We start from the raw sequence: 18,259 nt of genomic DNA, 5'->3' as shown, positions 1-18,259 counted from the left end.
AGTAGAAAGTCAAATGTCAAAGCCATACAGTATAACACAGACACAGACTGTTGTTTTGACTGCATGTCAGTTACTTTATTGGAAAAAAATGAAGTGATGAGCCACACACACACACACACACACACACACACACACACACACACACACACACACACACACACACACACACACACACACAATCACACTTACTGGACACATCTGTATTTTGTGTAAACTTGCTTTATTCCTCCAAACCTACTTGTTTGGACCTCCTAGCACTGCCGTCGCAGATTCTGTGGCTAGTACTTCAAAGAACAACTCAACCTAAAAACAAGAAATACACAGTGTGTAAAGAAATACTGTCCACCAGGTATGTTCAGTACAGAAGTGTGTGTTTCAGTGTTGCATCCCTTTTACCTGCTGCCTTTTCCATCTCTTTTTGTTGAGTGCAGTGATAATGTTGGTGTTATTTAAGAGGCCCAGCAGCAACGCACGAGGAATCTGAGAGGCCATTTCATCTGGAATGTTCTGTATGATCACCTCACTGTTGCTGTCCACTGATATGATCTGGGTGAGGATGCGAGAGGCAGGTTAAATGTACGTTTTACTGTATGGTTAGAAAGTCTTTATCCATGCAGAAAGATGAGGTTAATCCTTTGAAACCTGAGCAAATTGGCTTGATTTCTTTCAAAAACAAGGGAAGAAGTTACAAGTTGCAAGTTACAAGGAAATTTCCTGAAATATGGCAACAACAAAAAAATAAAAAATAAATATATAAACAAAATACTTAATAATAATGATGATGATGTTAATACTACTACTACTACTACTACTAATAATAATAATAAAAGTCCTCTAACATAAAAAATGAAGCCGTCATACCTTAGCAACAAAACTCTGCTGGACGACCTCTGGTGCTGTTGTTATGTGTCCTAGAAATGAAGGGTCTTTGGATGCAGTAATCAACTGGGAGCCGCTGATGTTGCTGAATGTTTTCGCGGGAATACCCACAACAAGAGAGCCCAGCATTAACAAGGATGACGTGCCGTTGATCTGGTAAGATGGAAAAGGTTGGCAGACACGGGTGAGACAGCTTTATTCTGACCAGTGTGCTCACAGACAAATCTTATATCAAATCTGAATTCAAATTAACATACAGTAACTGACAGACGTCAGTTACTGTTTCAGCTACCTTCAAAACCCCTGAGGACACCAGAGACCTGATGATGGCCTTGGCCTGACCTCCATTCCAGCCCATCACACTGCTGAGAATGCTGAGGGCAGCAAACAGGTCCTTAGGCTTTATCGTCTTGATCTGACCAGTAGACAAGCCGGTGCTTTCGTTTCCAAGGGCAGAAATGGCTGTTGCATCGATCTTGTCACCAAGGTTACCTGCCAAAGCTGCAGAAATCTGCAGAAGAAAAAGTAAAAACTTCTGTCAGTGTCTGTTTGTAAAAAGTGTATGCCTCAGGGGAAAACTGTACTTTACTAATGTGTGTGGTGTTGTGTGGTTTTATTACCTGTGGGTCGAGATCTGCACAGAGAGTTGTCAGGTTGTGCAGAACTATCATACTTTCTTCAGTAGTCAGCTGGCTGAACGCTGGACCAGGAGCCACACACCGCATCACCAGAGGAAGTCTGCAGAGAAAGAGAGAAGAATCCGCTCACACACAGACAGCAGTGTCACTTACATGCAGCGCCACCGCTATGTACATCATAATCATAATGATCAACTATCTGAAGTGCAGTGAATGATGAAGCACAACAACAATATGTACGATTAGAACATTATAGAAAAAACAGTTCATATAGTTGCTCAAAATAATTAAATGAATTATGCGCCAGGGTCATTAAGTCAAACCAAGGAAAATGATATTGTTTTATCCGTCTTTTTGCGTATGCCATGCAGCTTTCTCTTTTTTTTGTACTTTTGATGTAAATATGCTGTCAGAGTGCATTAAAAATGCATCAAAATAGAGCCTTTTCTAATCAAATAAGTGTGCCCCTGTGTCCACCATTCCTATTTGGGCTGTTGCAATTGCCCCCCCGGCCTCCCATCATCTTACATCATACAGAATAAACAGTTATTGTGTATTTATCTTTTTGTCACATTTATGATGAAAATACATGTATCTGGGTGCCGAGCAGTAGCACTGCCAGTATATATTTGATGTGCCAGGAGTTAGTGTCTGTTTTGACTCACAGTAAGGGGTTGAAGTTGCCATCCTGTAGATAAATGAGCTCGGTGAGGTAGTCTGTGAGGTTGAGAGGTAAGTCTGTATCGTTGACGAGGGCGATGTTCAGAGGGTTCACTGTGAACACCTGGATAACCTGCAGAGAGGAAAAAGAGGTGGTTTAAATACTAAAAAGGTGTTCTGAACATTATTAATTCATCTATCATCAACTTAGTTTAAATCACATTGGACAAAACCTGAGCTGCAGTTTCAAAATAAACATAAATTCAGTTCAGTACCTGCGTGGATCCTAATAGCTCAAGATCCTCCAGAGTGAGGAAAGACATGAATGGGCCGATGTACTCAACAAACCAGGCTGTGGAGTTTAGCTCTGGGTCGCTGGGGTTGTAACACCTTGGTTCCGTCTCTAAAACGACAAATTACACATATTAACATGAGGGATTTTACCGAGCGATAAATAGAGAATAAAAAAAATGAAATGTAATGAAACTGGAATTCTGTTCAGCACGGACCATTTTGTTCTCCTGACACAATGACTTAAAGGTCCAGTGTGTAGGATTAACAGAAAAACATTAAAGCGGGAAGGTTGCTTGGTTGGCTACAGTGTCAGATACTAGCTCTGTGTTATACTGGAGACTGACCTGAGGTGAGGTACGCCTTGACGGTGTTGAACACATCTTGCCTCATAAAGTCTGCAACAGTGTAGTCGTATTCACCAAGAACGGAAACGCTGAAACCAAACACATTATTTGAACACATTGAAACATGACATAAAAACTATCATTAAATGAGAGTAAATAGTTGTAAAACCACACATACAACTTTTGGAAGGCCAGGCAGGAGGCGTTGTGTGTGAAACTGGTGCTGATCAGATTCTTTGTGAGGAACTCCAAGTAACTGTGGAGGCGTCGATCAAACCAGGCGTCGACCTCTGATCTCTCGGAGCTGCTGAGCGCCATGGGCCAGACGCAAGGCAGTGTGGGCCGCCGCACCACCGCTGGGAGAGACTCCTGTAATCAATATGCACAGTAACATTTTAAGATCATGAAAATGTGCTTGCATTTTTTAGTGTTTGTGTGTTTTTGTGTGTGTTAGAGTGGTACGTACACTCTCCAGGAACATTGGTGTCTGGATGAAGTTGTTGTAGATCACACAGAGCTCTGCATCGTCGTCAATAACGTTATGGCGTCTGAGAAAATCTCCAAGATCTGATGGAGGCATGGAGTTCACCAACTAGAGGAATCACACAATAAGTCCAAAGCACTCAAACTTACATTCTGTTAATACTGTGTGTTTTCCTTGGACACACACCTGATGCATCCTGTCGTGAGGCATGAGGGACAGGAAGGTGGTCAGGTTGGGGAACTGGAATCCCAGGAATGAGTTTTCCAGGAAAGTGTAGAAGCTGTGGTTGTTGTTGTCCCCATAGCAGTGGAGAGGTATCTGTCCTGTAATGGAGGAAATGTAAAGATGTCAGTGTTGAACGGATGTTTGTAATAGTTAATAGCTATTAAATAATTTTCTGTCAATTTTCTGGATTCTCTGGATTCTGGTGTTGGATAGTTTATTTATTATATTTATATTTTATGAACTTTCTTTTGCTTTTTATGCCAAAATCCTAATTTGTAACCAGTAACTTAAGCTTTGAGATACATTTAGTGAAGTATAATGCACAGTAGCATGTTGGGGATATGTGGGTGGGGTTTTTCCCAGCATGCATAAAGACAGTGTGTTTTTCAGTGTTTTTGGGACATGTTTAGAGTCACCTGGGCATTGCCTTTCATGTGTTGTTGCTATTTTGTCGTGAGACACTTTTTGCAACAAGATTTAAGTTGGTAATACTGTTGGAGACATCTATATCTATCTGTTAGATTCTCTGAGGGATTTTTCCTTGTGTTCAGATTTCACCAGCGTCTACTGCTTGTAACTGCACTCCCCTACAACCAGTTCTGAGAGGACTCGGAAAGAAAAACCTACTCTGCCTGCTCAGTCTGCCTGCATATCTGCCACACAAAACACACTGTGTATGTATTTCCTTCCCCATAATACATCTGCAAAGCCATTTTTTTTAATGTGCATTGTTTACATTCATGCTTGATAACTTGTGGTCTTAATGTTCGACCTGGCGCCCAGTGGAGCATCATGAAACCACTGGCAGCATACAACAGTGTGCTTGTGCAAATGCAAAAATATAATCAAAACAGTAGCCCACACACAACAACATAATGCTGCTAGTGGTCAAAATATACACCAAATATTTTTAAACATTGGTTTCTCTGTTAGATCTGATAAAGCAATGAATTCAGTACACCAAATACTTACTTTAATTGTCATCTTTTTTGTGATGTGTTACCACCTTAAACTCTTACTAGTATCTTTTTGGTGTGCTTCCTTTACCTTTGAGAGACTGAATAATGTGGTTGTGGATTTCTTTCTGGGTTTCTTCACTTAGAGAGGAGATTGTTGAATTCAGGTCTCCAACTCTGACATAAAAAAAAAAGATTAAAGATGAATGCAATCATTTTTTTTTTGCCTCTGCTGTTTGGCCACATTCATTTTGTGTAATCACACAGAGGCAACTATATCGATGAGGTACAATAATTACATTTCCTGACATCAAACAATCAGATTTCAAAAATAAACTTGATTCCTGTAAAATTAGTTCATCAGTTCAGTTCTTTTGACACTAAATTTACCCCTGCTGCTGGATGCTGCATTTTCTTCCCACCAGCATATCAAAGAACAGTGCAACGTGCTGCGGCGACAGGTTGACCAGCAGGGGGCGCAGCCGTTTTTGGAGCCACATAGACACAACTGAATCTCCAACCGAGTGAGTGGAGAGGTTTGCACGGTCAAACACAACTTGCAACATGGCCGACCTAACTGGAGAGGGGAACATGCTTTCGTGACCCTGCAGGAAACAAGAGAAACAACCAAATAAGAATTATGAACAAAATAAACCTTTTTTGGGGGAGCAAACAAACAACAAAGAGCAGCTTTTAGAAATATCATCTAGGTGCACCTTCCTCTACATTTCTGTGAGAATTAAAAAAATATTGTTTCCTGTTACCAATGAAGGGACAAGATATTGATATGAAAACTCACCACGATAGCAGGTGAGAAGTCATCAAAGAAGGCAGAGAGGTATTTGTCAGGGATGTGTCTCGTCAACATCATAACCTGGTTAGGAGAGTTGAGCTGTCCAGGTGTGGAGGAAACCTCTGCCAGCTGCCTGACTGTAAGCTGCGGTAAGGTTTCCATCTGCACGTGCACAAAGCCAAATATATGTTAAACAAGGAATGGTTAAAACACAGAAAACAACAATAAAATAAACAATAACAGGAAGAACAGCACAACATGAAGTACCGCTGAAAAGTTGGAGTAGAGCATCTGCAGGTCCTGGAAGGACGCAAGGACAGAGAATCCTCCCAAGTTCTTCTGCAGCCATTCTCTGCTGTTGTTAACATTTGAGCTGCAGCTGGAGTCTGAACCAGAAAAAACACACAACAAATGTAACTCTACTGGATGCCTCATGTTTGCATCATGTGCAAGAAACCATAGTTTATTTCTAATGTGGTGGACTGGACAATGATGGCTCTGCTGGTATCTGAAAAAAAGATGCACATTACAACAATGACGCCTTTGATTATAGGTTATGATGTTTGTTCATAGTGGCCAGATGATGAATCCTGCTGACTTTGACGTTGCCCTGACCTTTCCTCTACTCCCACCCACTAAAACACCAACTACCAACAGTGTGATGTAACAAAGTAATAATACGTTATTAGATTACGGAAGTATTTTGGGGGGATATCTGTACTTTACTTGAGTTTTTTATTTCTTTCAACTTTTGGGATTAAAGACCCATGTACAACTGAAAAAAAGTGGTTTGGGGTTTAGTTACTCTTTAAACTCTGTTATGCAAAAAGTTGTTTTATTTGAAATGCTGTCTTTTCTTCAATGCTGGTATGGTATACAGTGACAGCCTCATGAGCCACGATAAACTGTTATTTTTATACTTTAACTGTAGCACAAAAATGTTATGAAACCTTTGTTAACTTTCTTTAAAGTGTCTCCAGACAATTTGTAATTTTTGTCCCAAATCGAATTAATTACTTATAGATTCTGACACTTCATCTTTACAGAAAAGTGAGAACCTACCTGTGGTGTTATCCCTAGTCAAGAAAACCTTGATGAAGTGTGTGTAGACAGAAATCTGCCTGGCAAGTTTCATGTGTGGCTGGAGATGGCTCAGAATCTGCACTCTGAGTTTAGAAAATAAACAGTGAGTCATGTGGTTAACACAGAGTGTGACACACAAAAACAGAATCAGATCTCAGTGAAACCAGAGCATGTCGATTTGAAGGTGACAGTAAATGCAAGAAAAGGCTCTCTGCTGCTCACATGTGCTGGTAGCTGCTGCAGGTCAGTCTCTTTGTGGTGAGACATGAGAGGAACTCCGGGGAAACAGCTGGCAGGAGTGGACGAAGCCTGCGTTTGAACCACAGCTGGATGACAGCGGGATTGTTGAGGCTGAACGTGTCCAGTCGGATTTCTCGTATAGAGTCCAAAACCATTGACAGTGCAGGATTCCTGGGGTCCAGAGTCTAAAACAAACAAACAAACAAAAAACAGTGTCTAGTTCTGATCAGGAAAAAGGGTGAAGCAAGGGGTATTGCTGATTGGTACCATGTTGGAGAGAAGATCCAGAGCCTCATCCAGTATATGTGAGGCTTTGGAGAGGAGAAGCTTCCACACAGGCCTTGAGACGCTGGAGTTGGAGGAGTGATTACACGCCAGGATTGCCACTAGATCTTCTGCTTTCAATGCTGAAAGCTGTTTGATGAAAGAACCACATGACAACAAGTGAATAATGGAAGAAGATCACAAAACATTGCGGGGATCATCCTAAAACAATTTTACACAGCAGGAGTTTTTTGACAGCTTTTGATCTGAGATGTTCAGACTCAGATCTTTTACTGAAGTAAAAGTGGAAATGTTATATTATTATAGATTATCATATTAGTCTGTTTATATCACTAACATTCAACATGGAGCTAATTTAAGATATGCTGCATACTACTGGATAGAGACAGTATAATACTGCGTCATATCATATAAGCATTTTATGGGCTTTTTTATGTAAAAACTAATGAGTAACTACAAGTGTCAAATAAATGCAATGCAATAAAAAGAACAATAATTCCTTCTGAAATGTTGTGGAGAATAGGTGTAAATTAGCATAAAATGGAAATAATTGAGAACGGTATAAGTACCTCCAAACTGCACATAAGTGCAGCACTTGAGTAAATGTATATACTCAGTTACATTCCATCACTGGAGATGCTTTTGTGTCTTACCGAGGCACAAGCAAATTCCTCAACAGCAAAGTCACAGACTTGTCCGTTTATCTTTCCACTGTCGATGTGGAGCTGTAACGTTGTGCTAAAAGTTCAAAATAAAAAGAACATACAACATTTATTGAAGGTATATTGATACAAAGTGTTTAAACAAGCTCAACGTTATATATGTATGTAGAGAGAGAGAGAGTGGTTTATGAATCCCACCTGTTCACTCCAACACAAATGTCTGTCTCTGTGGAAAAAAAAGCAGTGAATGAATTAATGGTGATTAATGACATTTAAATAGCAAGTTATTGTATATACAAACTCTTTAAGATGTGAGACAACTTACCGTTTGTCATGGTAACAATGCACTTGAGGGAGAAAAAGATTAAACTGGTTATGAGTCTTCTATCTTGCAACAAGTATGAGGTATTCAGGGAAAACAAAATCACATTCAGTTACCTCTCCGCTGTATATGATGCAACCTATAACAAAATTAAAGGCAAATTAGTTATTGGTATGTATTAGAAATTTTATAAAATGCTCATTTCAATGACAAATTGACATTACGACAACATAGTAACTAGGTAAATAAAGACATGTTAATGTTCATGTTCAAGTACAAATAAAAAAAAACATTATAGATGCTTTAAGGAATTCCATCTTTGTTGTTTATCTCGACGTATTCAATCAACAGGATGGAGCTTGTTAGTTTTATTCCAACAAAATAATGTTTTAATTGTACTTTTTAAATGTAAAGCCAGCAATAAACTAATAATGTGTCACTGTTACTTTATATCTGCCCTTGCCAGTGAAGGACCACAAAAAACAAAGGAGATTATTGTTGATATTATCTTTATGTTTGCAAAAATACCAAATATATTGAGGTGTATTTTTGAGAAATGTTTCTAAAACAATGCTAAAGGTACTCAGAATATTTCCATTTGATTGAATGATGCAGCCACAAAATCAAATCTTAGATTTTTTTTAATTTCATATGATTTTTCCAATTTAAAGCTACTCAAGGTAAAAGTCTTATACCATTGTTAAATCATAAAAGAAGTGAATAACATTTTTCAGATTCTTGCCTGGTGGGATGTACTTGGATAACTCCATCTTGGCATACGTGATGGATGACGCTGTATGAAGAGAAACTGTCCACATGATCAAGTCCAATCTGGTAAACCTAGAACAGCAACATGTGGGATTAACATCACAATTTTATGAGTCAAACAATTATTTATAAATTATCAATAAAAAACATGAATATATATGAACTTACAGTGCTCTGTATGATGAGCAGGAAAGGTTTCCCTTCAAATAAAAAAAAAAAAAATTACTTTCATCGAGCAGTGCAAAGATTTCATTTTAGATTAAGAAGAATTATCTTTTTACCTGGTAATGAAATATACTGAGGTAGATCAGGAACTCCTGAAGGCCTGTCTTGTCAGGAGTCTCAGTCAGGTGATCAAGAATTGCGTTTATGATGGCGTCTTTGTCGAGAGAAGTAGGAAGAATCACCACAAGCAGCTCTGCACTCTGTTGTGGTGTCAGGAGTTGTAGGACCTCCAGCTGCGTAGAAAGGAGGGAACAGAAAATATATTTACTGCTGCTGAAAACAGCATGGTGATAATAACAGCAAATCTTTAATGTGTGCAGAAATTTAATCTTACAGGGTTGAAGTAGGGATTGAGATTAAGCAGTTGTTGGATGGAAAAAAAACGCGAAAACGGACCCAGATTCTTCATCAGCCACTCTGCACTGCTGTTAGAGAAAGTCACACAGCCTGGACCTGGTCATGAGGATAAAGAGATATCTGTGACTTCCAAAATATTTTTGGACTTTTTATTTTACAATCATTTAGATCATGCAGAGAGTACCTGAGTGTGACTGTGATAGGAAATGGTAGATAAAATTCCTCAGAACCACAAAGTGTTGATTGTAGGTCATGTTATCAAAGTGGTAGACAAATTCCTGCAGTCTGCCAAAAAACACAGACACAAAGAAAAATATTTTTTTCATTGGACAATAAAAGATGTCTTAAAATCATGAGGCGCTCATTACACACAAAAGGAAACAAAGTTGTTGAATGGATGAAAAACACAACCCTGCTCAATATAACCAATGAAATAAATATTTTTTTTCCCTCAGAGTAAAACGAGACAAGTGGCTATAACCTAAATCAAATGGGCTCAGTTACCCAATTACCATTTACATCTTCAGCCAAGACCTCTTCAGTCAAAAATAGCAAACTAGATATATTTTTATATATAGCCCTAACAGTAACATGCATGTTGTAATGAAAAAGGAAAATCACTTACATTTGCTGGTATGAATGACAGCCGAGGTTCCTGTTGCTCAGACAGCGCAGAAACCTTCCTGATGCAAACGGCAGGAACCTACTCAGATGGCCGGAGAACCACTCTCTGATGACGCTGCTGTCCATCAGTTCCTCGTCAGTCAGCATGGACACTCTGATCTCTCCAATCACATCCAAAACCTCAGACGCCGAAGGACCAACCATGGACTGTGGGAGAGATCAATTGATTGATTGAATTATTATAAATGATCATTATATACTTCTTAAATGAATGGAAAACATATTAAACATCTACCTTACCTGTCCAAAAGAACACAGTGTGTTTCCTCAGTAATATCACATCAATATTTTCTGATGTGAAATATGGGGCACCTCAGGGCTCTGTTCTTAGCACCTATTTCAACCAGCCAAATTGTACAAGTCATGGAATTAATGTCCTACTTCTACGCAGATGATACTCAGCTGTATGCCTGTAAATGCGTATGATCATTCCCAAATTATTCGAGGCGGGCTTGTCTGCTGTGAAAGGCTGGATGTCAAGTTATCTCTTGCTCTTAAATTCAGATAAAACTAAGGTGCTGGACATTGGCCCAACATAGACAGAGTAACACTAACTCTAGACACCTGTGCGATACAAGGGAAGATAAAAAATAATAATGGCCCCAACTCAATTGCAAGCTGATTTTTTTCTCACTTGTTAACATTTGGTGCCCATATTTCTGTATGGATCGTCTTGAGATTAATCTAAAAAAACTAGTTTTTTTCAGAAATTTCAGTCCCGCAGCAAAGTTCAACATGACCACTGCTCTTGAGGTTCATCAGAAGCAAAGAACTGTCATAGAGTTCCTTGTTGCAGAGGGAGAAACCCCTTATAAACACCCAAAAAAAGACTGGAAAATGTGGACAGGGATACGGACAACCATTCACCCTCACCTCACATTCACAAATACATGCAATTTAAATTCACCAAGTACCCTAACCTGCATGTCTTTGGACTGTAGGAGAAAACCAACACTGATATGCAAACACAGAAAGGCCCCATCTGGCCGATGGGTTCATACCATATTTACAGTCTATGGTTCATACCCAGAACCCTCTTGCTGTCTAATTTGTACTTTTTGGATTGTTACATACTGGCTTTGATAGTCTGGAAAAGAAGCTGAGGATGTTCATCAGAGGATTAAAAAGGGTTACTGACCATGTTAGCCAAAATTTCCAGAGCTGGGTCCAAGATGAAGGAAAGCTCCGTCAGCAGCATCTTCCACAATGCTTTGGAGTGCCGGCTGTATTCTGGCAGGTTGCACTTCAGAAGAGACGCCAGCTGATTAGCTGTGAAGTTCTCCAGCTGTATGTGTGAGACAGGAAGTGGTCATTTATCTATTCTCAGGAATAAACTTGGATTTTGTGGAGATCCATTTTGTTTGTGTATGCTTTTTTTTTTTATGTATCTATTGTATTTATTTTATCGGTACAAAGACCATTGTCTGTTTTTATGTAGTATGCTAGTGACCTTTTTCTGGGTTCTTATTAGAGTCATTATTATTATTATTATTATTTTTATTTTTTTCAAATTTCACTCATACAAATTACTCACCTGTGCACATGCATATGTCTCCAAGGGAAAACTGCAGGAAACTTCCATAGATGTGCTCAAGTAAGAGTGAAGAGCAGAGCTGTAAATACAAAAGGCAAATACATATCAGCAGAGAGAATATTGGAAAGAGTTTTTGTAATTATTGATACAAATCTTAACAAATGGGATACCTGTTGACACCGCTGCAGATGTTACCTGTCAAACAGCAAAGAGAAAACAATCTCAAATGATTTGGCTCTGAAGGCACATAAAGTGAGACTTAAAATTGTTATGTTAGAGAGCTCTTACCATTGTACTGGGTTACTGGGCACTATGAATGACAGATAAAATAAAAACAAAACAAAACAAAACACAACACAACTTTAAAATAAGCCACAGATAAAATAGATTATTTTGTAAATATAAGTATAAATAACTGGGTATATAGCAAAGTTAAAGAAATCTTACTGTTAAGTTCTTCGGCACACAGTCTGTATAAATTAAAACGTAAAACATATGCAGTCAACTATGACGGTTGTTAAACACATAAATTGCAAATGTACAATCTAAAAAGAAATAAAAATATGGCCCTATTTTGGCTCTTAAGCAGAAAGTATAAGGGAGATAACATTGACTTTGTGTTTATGGTCACTGTGTATGTTTTTCTATGTGTGAGAAAGAGACTGACCAACTGGTGCCACATATATCAGGTCATCAATGCGAGCCCAGACATCTGGTTCCATGTCTGGCGGCAGAATTGGTATGGCTTTGTACAATCTCTCAAAACTGGCAAACAAAAAGGAGGAAAAAAACCCATTAAACATTGAACAAAAAAGCATTTAGAGAACTCTCACAACAACTACGGCATCATAAATTAATTAAAATATGAAAAATAGAAAAGTATTTCTGAAAATTTGGATCAACGTTTCAGATCTCCATCACCATGAAAATATTGTAGGGCTAATAGATGATCATTTTATACAATTTCTCATACAGATATGTGCTCTTGGTCAAAAGAGGAAGTGAAATAGATGTTTTCGCTTGTATTGCACTTTTTGTTGGTCACTTGTTCTGTGCTATGTTTCCGGGTCACTCACAAAAACATCACTCGTAAAACTGTCTAAGTGGTTCAAAAACGTTCTATCATTACCCAGTTTGAAAAGTCAATCATTATTTTTCTTGATTCAATCATATAAAATAATCAGTTTGTTACACTAACCAAAACAAACACTTGTATATTTTTATTTAATCTTGTGAAGGGCCCATTGCATGGATGAAGTGAATTCTCAGTCTAAGAATAAAGAGTATAAAGTATTTCAAGGCACACTGTAGGATTTGTGGAAAAATGTAATGCCTTTATTTTACATGCTTATTTATTATTAATTAAAAATACCAATGTGTTGCAACCATATACTATAAATAGAAATCTTTATCTGCAGTCTATGGTTGCAACGCACAGATTTTCATCAGGGTCGTTGTCTGCTATGACACCTATACAGGGGCATAATTACTTACAGTGCAAAACTTCCTGATAAATTTCCCCAAATAATTTTTTGGGTCTCTAGTTGCAATAAAAACCCCTTGACCTGCCATTCTATCGTTATCATGTTTTAAAAAATAAATAGCAAATTGCAACAAAATTGTCATCTTATTCTGCACATTCTATAAAAATATCAATAAAACATTAAAATTCCATTCAATCAAATAAATACTTTCTTTCTTTATTTGGTATTTATTTCACATTCACCTTATTCCCAGCCCCCATGATGCCTTGCGCGAAATACGGGCGTGACTTCCAGTCCTGAACCGGAAGTCGGCGTTTGGATTCTTTTCCAGCAGCAGTGCTAGCATAGCATGGATGTATTGTTGTGATAGTAAGTCTGTGGTGCCAGCTCACAGACAAGCCCCTCCACTGCACTCAGTACATGTAGCAGGTAAGCTAGATAACAAGCTTGATAACGCTGGTCTAATTAATTGTAAGGTTTGGCCATTGTGCAAATTTTAATGTTATATGTAGGCTAAGTTGTAGCATGCTAATATATTAATGTCTCTAAGCTAACTGAGAGCCAAGTAGATGCTAGCTGTTTGCAGCTTTAGATAACTGTTATATTTCCATATTTTTGCTTGCGCTGCATTCCAACAGGTGAGTACAAGTGCCTTTTAAGGGGATTTGGGGTATCTGTTGGGCCGCCATGCCCCTGTTTTCAAAGCTTGATATTATTTGGGAGTCAGGTTGCCACTGAGCACCTGTGTTATTGTGTGTGTACTGTTGTGGTTTAACTATGTGCCTGTTGCTGTAGCTGGCCAGTTTTCAGGACATGGTGTTTTTTGTTGTGAAGACAAGCAGATCTCTTGTCTGTTATTTACTATTATCTCCTGCCATTCCTCTATGTAGGAATGTAGTTGTCTTGGGGTTGTTGTACAAAAAATGACTGAAAAATGCTGCAGTCAGTTCAGCAATTAGTAAAATGAACAGAACTTTGACTGTCACAGCACTATAAATGCTTCTGATCACTTTCCCTGTGACCTCTCTGCAAATACAATAGCCTGGGTAACACATTCCCACTGTAAAAGTCCAACACATGGTTGATATTATATATATATATATATGTGTGTGTGTCTGTGTGTGTGTGTGTATAAAATGGCGGTGCACAGCAGTGCAACGTCTTCTCTAGCTCTTGCTGTCAGGAAAATACTTCTGTTATTTTATTGATGTACCGAGTCCTGAGTACTGAATTTCGTTCGTCATGTTTACATGGCCAGAACGACAATAAAGTTTCCTTGAATCCCAAGAAACTTCCTCCCGACTGTGTGTGCAAATCCTACAGTGTTGTCTGTTACATTTGCACTCTTCCAACTTTGTATTGCAACTTCTGCAATTTCCCTCAGGATTAATACTTTTTTTTTTTTTTCAAAATTTACCATATCTATTAGGGCATATTGCATTTACTTGAGAAATAAAATTCCTCTTTTTTGTAAAGTAACAATATTATTATGTCAGAATCATTAGTTAAGTTTTTTAAAAAGATATTTTATGGCATTTTTATGCTTCATTGAGATAATAAAAGACAAACGTTTGAAAAGGTGAGAGAGGGGAGGACCTGCAGCAAAGGGCCTAAGGCTGGACATCCTTAATGGTACTGAACTGTAACCTAAAAATACGTTTGCATGAAAAAATGTCTTTTAGTGAATGAATACGTTTATGAGATTATCATTGTGTTAATTCAGAAAAACAAGAGCAGAATTATTATTCCCAAGTGAATGCATTATGCTTTCATACGTATCTAACTCTCTAGTGATGATTCATTTCTAATAATTACATTGTGCGATGCAACAATTAGTTACACTTGTGTTTGACACCTCAAAAGGAAAGTAATTAATCACCACACGCTTAGTTGTAAAAGCAATTGAAAGTACTCACATTTGTATGTAGATACTGCAGTTCGGATTGACCTGACAAATTAAGTATTTTACAATTAATCCTCTAGGACAGTTAAAAGTTTTACAAAAGCAATACAGTTGGGTATCATTACAAAGCTTTTACCTTATAGGTGAGATAGATCAGGTTTTGCAGGACCTCCAGAAGTCTCCTCTCTCTGGGGGACTCCAGGAGAAAGTCAAATACTTCGTCAATAACAACTTCTTTCTCGGGTGGAGTAGGAAGAGGCAGCAGGAGCATCTCTGCTCTCTGTTTTGGAGACAAGAGGTGAAGAACTTCCAGCTGGATAGGAGACAAAAGAAAAGAGAAGAAATTATAAACAACAGAGTGAAGCCATCAGTTAAATGGGTTTTAGATGATGCTTTTGAGACTGTCAGGTTTTTCAGACTTACTCCAGAGAAGTTTGGGTTGAGCTTGTAGAAGTCAGTGACGGAGGGGATTGTCGAGAAGACGCCAAAGTTTTCTGTCAGCCATTCTGCACTGTCATTGGCTGAGAAGATGCACTGTGGGTCTGAATTAGACAGGCAACAATTAATGCATATTCATTAGATTAAGGTGCATTAAAAGTATTGTACTCAAGCACAAATTTGGGTTACTTTGCTTGAGTATTTCTATTTGATGCTAATTTATACTTCACCACAGTTCACATGGAAATATTAAACATGTTATACCACTACCTTATGATTTGTTTGACACTTATGATTACTAGTTACTTTGCTAAAGATTTTAAAACTATGATCCAGTGCTGTAGAATAAATAACATTTAGAAGCTAAAATTGACTTCACATTAGTGAACTAGACGTGAATTCTGAATAAACATAAATGCATCAGTGATAATAATTTAATAATAATTAAATGCATAAAATAATAAAGAAAGCATTTTGTATCATTTTTCCATTCAATGCTACTTTAAACTTTTACATTACTACTTTAATTGACATCCAAGGTTATTAGTTACTTTATGAATAACAATTTGACATGAAAAATAAATGATCAGCGTATAAAACAATTACCATTGGCTCCTCCTCCACCAAATTAAAATGTAAATGCACATCACTGATAATCTAATAATGTTAGTTACACACCCAAAGTAGCCATTTTTCATCATTTAATCCTTTTCGTTTTGATTCCTTAAGCACAGTTTGCTGATAATACTTATTTAACTTAAGTAGTATGCAGGACTTTTTTTGTGACAGAATGTTTATTTGTATGACTAAATTTACTTAATAAATGAACTGAATACTCCCTCCACTGCGGCAGAAAAAGGACTTCTCTGTCATATTAGTAGTGGCTTTTTTTTTTTTTTACTGTCCTTCTGTTATTTATCAAAATGTCATATTTAAGATTTTGATGTAGTTGCAGGACATAATTGATATTCTTGTTTATTATAAGCAAAAAAGGCTGTTAACAGCTACTTACCAGACGTGTTGTGATGCAGCAGGAAGGGATAGATGAAGTGCGCATAGATGTCATAATTAGGATACCCATAGCGTGTGTGATTGCTGAGTGCTTCCACACTGCACATACCAAAAAAGAAGAGATAGAAATAAAATACAGCATACAGTGTGTGTGTGTGTGTGTGTGTGTGTGTGTGTGTACATATACATCCTCCCACACCGGTGAACTCACATGGTTTGGTAAACTGGGCAGGAGAAGTTGTTGGTGCTGAGGCAGGACAGGAGGTCTTTGGGGGGGTAGGGCAGGAGGGGCATCAGCTTGGCCTGAAACCAGAGCTTGATAAACTCCGGGTCGTCCAGGTGTCCCTGAGTCAGAGCAGGCGAGTCTGCTTCGCCAAAGATCTGCTGAAAGTCGGATGCTAACTCTTTCAAGTTCTACAGGAGGAAGGGGAAGCATCCAGTTAGAATTCATAAAACGTGATTTTTATGGTGGCCGTGTTTGTTGTTAATTATCTATGAGTGCTAAAGCATTCATAATCAGCTTTAAAAAGCTGATTATGAATTTTGACTGACTGGTTATTCTCATAGGTACAGTTTGTGAAATAAATCAAACAGAAGAACATTTCCACCACCAAATTTAGATTCAGAAAAAGGAAGACTGTAATTCACTATCCTAAAATTGTCTGACACTTCTTTTACAGTAATGCTGGCAAAACCAATCAACGTGTTTATTTCTGCTGATGCTGTAAAATGTTTGTTTACATCAGTTATGTCAGTAAACATTGGGGTGTAAAATAAAAGTGAAAACTTTGTACGCATTACAATATTTTTTTAGGTTGATATAGGCTACTCACTGTTGTGGACAACTCTCTGATGAGTGACTCCAGACGCTTTGTCAGCTCTACAATCAATCTTATGATCGTCTCCTCGGACATTTCTAGGTGGCTTTGAGCAGCACAGTGCATAACGCTCGCCACATTTTCCACCACATCAATCAGCTGGTAGGATGAAAAAAAGACGAGAAGCTCTTTAAGCTGACAGCAGACTTTTGGAAACTAGGATATTTCAATTTCAGTTAAAATCAAAATTCTACAGATTCAAACCTGATTCATCATTATGAAATTTGAATAATAAAACGAAGCCTCACGCGCAAGGTCTTTTATCAAGAGTGATGCTGCAGACGTCCTCGATGTCAGAAGTTTCATTGTCCATACCATTGTCCAGTTGGCTGCACACAAACATGGCAAAACGTTCAAAAATCATTTTAAATACATTACCTTACAATGTAAAAACATAACAACTGACATGATGGTGGCCAATGTTGATATTTGGCCACTACACCAGCGTACAGGCAAACTTCACAACAAGCTGACAAATCCACAACTACAGTAAACAGATTAGCATATTCACACATCTTAAAGATATGAAGACACAAAAGCATTGATTAACAACCATGTTAATGGACGCCTGACAAATCTAAATCCAATACATTCACTTTCCTTTTAGGTCTTTTTTGTCTCCATCAACTCCTGAGAAAAATATTAGGACCTTTAGCTGCTCTTTCTTCACTAGCTGGCTGCTAAATTTGTCTTTGTGCAGTTTGGTGCTTGGCTTGAAGTGTACATTTGGGTTCATCAGAGCTTTTTTGCTCCCTGCTAAACAGTACAGTAAAAGTGAAACAATGCGCTAGAATAGGCTCAAAGATAGTGCCACAGTTGGTTAATTGGTTAATAACTCTTAAGTAAAAGCAAATGCCTCAGTCCCTTTTCTCTTTTTTCTTTGGTCATGAAGCACCAATTTCAAAATTTTGTCTTTCTGTTGCATAGACAGCCTTGTTTTATGAACAGATCATTTATAAAGCAATGATATAATTGAAATTGTGTATTTCAGTCATTTAATGCTTTTGTTTTCCCCACATAGTTCTATCTTTACTGACACACATGGGGAAAAAATAAATGAAAACTCAAGGACGTCTAACCTGAAATGTTAGTTTGACTTACAACACATGGTG

General features: G+C 38.0%; 2 protein-coding genes across 2 annotated transcripts in view; one reads left to right on the top strand and one right to left on the bottom strand.

The window, feature by feature from the left end:
* Nucleotides 1–234: 234 nt before the first annotated feature.
* LOC121941647 lies at nucleotides 235–17,360 on the bottom strand. The gene is made up of 41 exons (XM_042484474.1): nucleotides 17,352–17,360; nucleotides 17,103–17,246; nucleotides 16,481–16,683; nucleotides 16,271–16,368; nucleotides 15,244–15,362; nucleotides 14,957–15,133; nucleotides 14,834–14,865; nucleotides 12,101–12,198; nucleotides 11,881–11,903; nucleotides 11,722–11,743; nucleotides 11,604–11,628; nucleotides 11,434–11,512; nucleotides 11,038–11,184; nucleotides 9,841–10,046; nucleotides 9,400–9,500; nucleotides 9,193–9,311; nucleotides 8,915–9,091; nucleotides 8,802–8,833; nucleotides 8,608–8,705; nucleotides 7,982–8,004; nucleotides 7,869–7,890; nucleotides 7,742–7,769; nucleotides 7,535–7,619; nucleotides 6,864–7,010; nucleotides 6,579–6,781; nucleotides 6,336–6,439; nucleotides 5,541–5,659; nucleotides 5,280–5,435; nucleotides 4,871–5,085; nucleotides 4,572–4,657; nucleotides 3,486–3,622; nucleotides 3,282–3,407; nucleotides 2,994–3,184; nucleotides 2,816–2,904; nucleotides 2,453–2,580; nucleotides 2,183–2,310; nucleotides 1,500–1,617; nucleotides 1,172–1,390; nucleotides 862–1,032; nucleotides 397–546; nucleotides 235–303 (listed from the first exon to the last, which is right to left on the bottom strand). The coding sequence occupies exons 1-41, from the start codon at nucleotides 17,358–17,360 to the stop codon at nucleotides 235–237; spliced, it is 4,623 nt and encodes a 1,540-aa protein (XP_042340408.1).
* Nucleotides 13,254–18,259, top strand: part of ears2 (glutamyl-tRNA synthetase 2, mitochondrial) — a 36,039-nt gene continuing 31,033 nt past the window's right edge. The window contains exon 1 of the mRNA XM_042484613.1: nucleotides 13,254–13,346. The gene's annotated coding sequence lies outside the window, so the exon portion shown is untranslated. The remainder of the gene's footprint in view (nucleotides 13,347–18,259) is intronic.

The sequence above is a fragment of the Plectropomus leopardus genome, chromosome 4, assembly GCF_008729295.1.
Source record: "Plectropomus leopardus isolate mb chromosome 4, YSFRI_Pleo_2.0, whole genome shotgun sequence".
In the NCBI taxonomy this organism is placed as follows: Eukaryota; Metazoa; Chordata; class Actinopteri; order Perciformes; family Serranidae; genus Plectropomus; species Plectropomus leopardus.
The sequence above is the reverse complement of the archived record's forward strand: the minus strand, read 5'-3'. Positions and strand labels throughout refer to the sequence as shown.

Bases quoted from the DNA above. Each gene is read 5' to 3' on its own strand.
- LOC121941647 (XM_042484474.1), bottom strand. The intron at 11,185-11,433 runs GTGAGTAATTTG...TCACACATACAG, and splicing joins AGACATATGCATGTGCACAG to CTGGAGAACTTCACAGCTAA. The intron at 2,581-2,815 runs GTCAGTCTCCAG...TTGTCGTTTTAG, and splicing joins CAAGGCGTACCTCACCTCAG to AGACGGAACCAAGGTGTTAC.